Source organism: Etheostoma cragini, unplaced genomic scaffold (assembly GCF_013103735.1).
Source record: "Etheostoma cragini isolate CJK2018 unplaced genomic scaffold, CSU_Ecrag_1.0 ScbMSFa_3798, whole genome shotgun sequence".
Taxonomy (NCBI): domain Eukaryota; kingdom Metazoa; phylum Chordata; class Actinopteri; order Perciformes; family Percidae; genus Etheostoma; species Etheostoma cragini.
Window position 1 is genome coordinate 1,354 of NW_023268102.1, and position 1,450 is coordinate 2,803.

Below are 1,450 nucleotides of genomic sequence, written 5' to 3' on the forward strand. Positions count from 1 at the left end.
CTTCAACAGTCCTCAGTCACACCTAATAGAGTAATACCCATGGGGTTAGAGGATCGAACCCTTTAAACGGAGAGCTGGTCCGGTACCTCCTGAACAGGGGTGCAGCGGGATCTAACAGTTGACAATGCTTTGCTGAAGCTAAATAGTTGGTCACTTCTCTTAATTCTTCAAGTTATACCACCTGTTTAAACAATACGCCATGACAACCTCTGTCTTAAAGAGACTTTACAACCACCAAGGCAAGGTGTAACCTTTAGATTTTGAACTCACACATAGGTGGTGCAACCCAGTGCAGATATTTAGGTGTTTTATTATTTCAAATGTCTTGAGATATGTAGTGCATTTAGCCGCTGTTAACCAGGGCTGAACCCTACATTATTACAATGTCTGGCTCGGCCTTTGTGTGGATGTATTCAGTGCCATTTTATCAGAGTAAGGAGCTTCCCTTTGTCAGCATGATTTAAATGTTCCTTGTTACTTACAGTTCAGTGCAAGTCAAAACACCTTTTCTTTTAATTAATTAAAACTGCATTTTTATATGTTTTTCTTTTCTTTCCCCCTTTGTGTAGATATGGCTGCTGCAAACTATCTGCCATCTGAAGATCAGTTTCTGTGCTCCATCTGTCTGGATGTGTTCACTGATCCTGTCTCCACACCATGTGGTCACAACTTCTGCAAAACCTGCATCACTGAACACTGGGATAATAATGACCAGTACCTGTGTCCGCTGTATAAAAAGGTTTTCAACACAAAACCTGAGCTGCACGTCAACACTTTGCTTTCTGAGATGGTCGCTCAGTTCAGACAGTCAGCTCAACAGAAAGCCAGCAGCAGCAGCTCAGAGCAACAAGAGTCCAGACCAGGAGAAGTTCCCTGTGACGTCTGCACTGGAACCAAACTGAAGGCGCTGAAGTCCTGCCTGGTGTGTCTGGTCTCCTACTGTGAGACTCACCTGGAGCCTCATCTGACCACGTCAGGTCTGAAAAGACATCAGCTGATCGACCCCGTGGAGAACCTGGAAGGCAGGATGTGTACGAAGCACGATAAACCTCTGGAGCTGTTCTGTAAGACCGACCAGACATGTGTCTGCATGCTCTGCACTGTTTTAGACCACAAGATGCATGATGTTGTTCCTCTGAAAGAAGAATATGAAGGAAAGAAGGCAGAGCTGGGGAAGACGGAGGCTGAAATCCAGCAGATGATCCAGAAGAGACGACTGAAGGTTCAGGAGATCAAACACTCAGTGGAGCTCAGTGATGAAGCTGCAGACAGAGAGCTAGCAGAAGGTGTTCAGGTCTTCACTTCTCTGATGGAGTCTGTTGAGAGAGGCCTGAATGAGCTCATCAACACCATCAAAGAGAAGCAGAAAACTACAGAAAAACAGGCCGAAGAATTCATCACAGAGCTGGAACAGGAAATCTCTGAGCTGATGAAGAGAAGCACTGAGGTG

At 45.4% G+C, this 1,450-nt stretch overlaps 1 protein-coding gene across 1 annotated transcript; it reads left to right on the plus strand.

The window, feature by feature from the left end:
• Positions 1-349: 349 nt before the first annotated feature.
• On the plus strand, positions 350-1,444 carry LOC117940946 (E3 ubiquitin-protein ligase RNF135-like; the record flags this gene model as incomplete). Its single annotated transcript, XM_034866060.1, has 2 exons — positions 350-904; positions 1,163-1,444. Coding segments are annotated over exons 1-2 (648 nt in total), but the record flags the coding sequence as incomplete, so codon positions are not given.
• Positions 1,445-1,450: the final 6 nt, after the last annotated feature.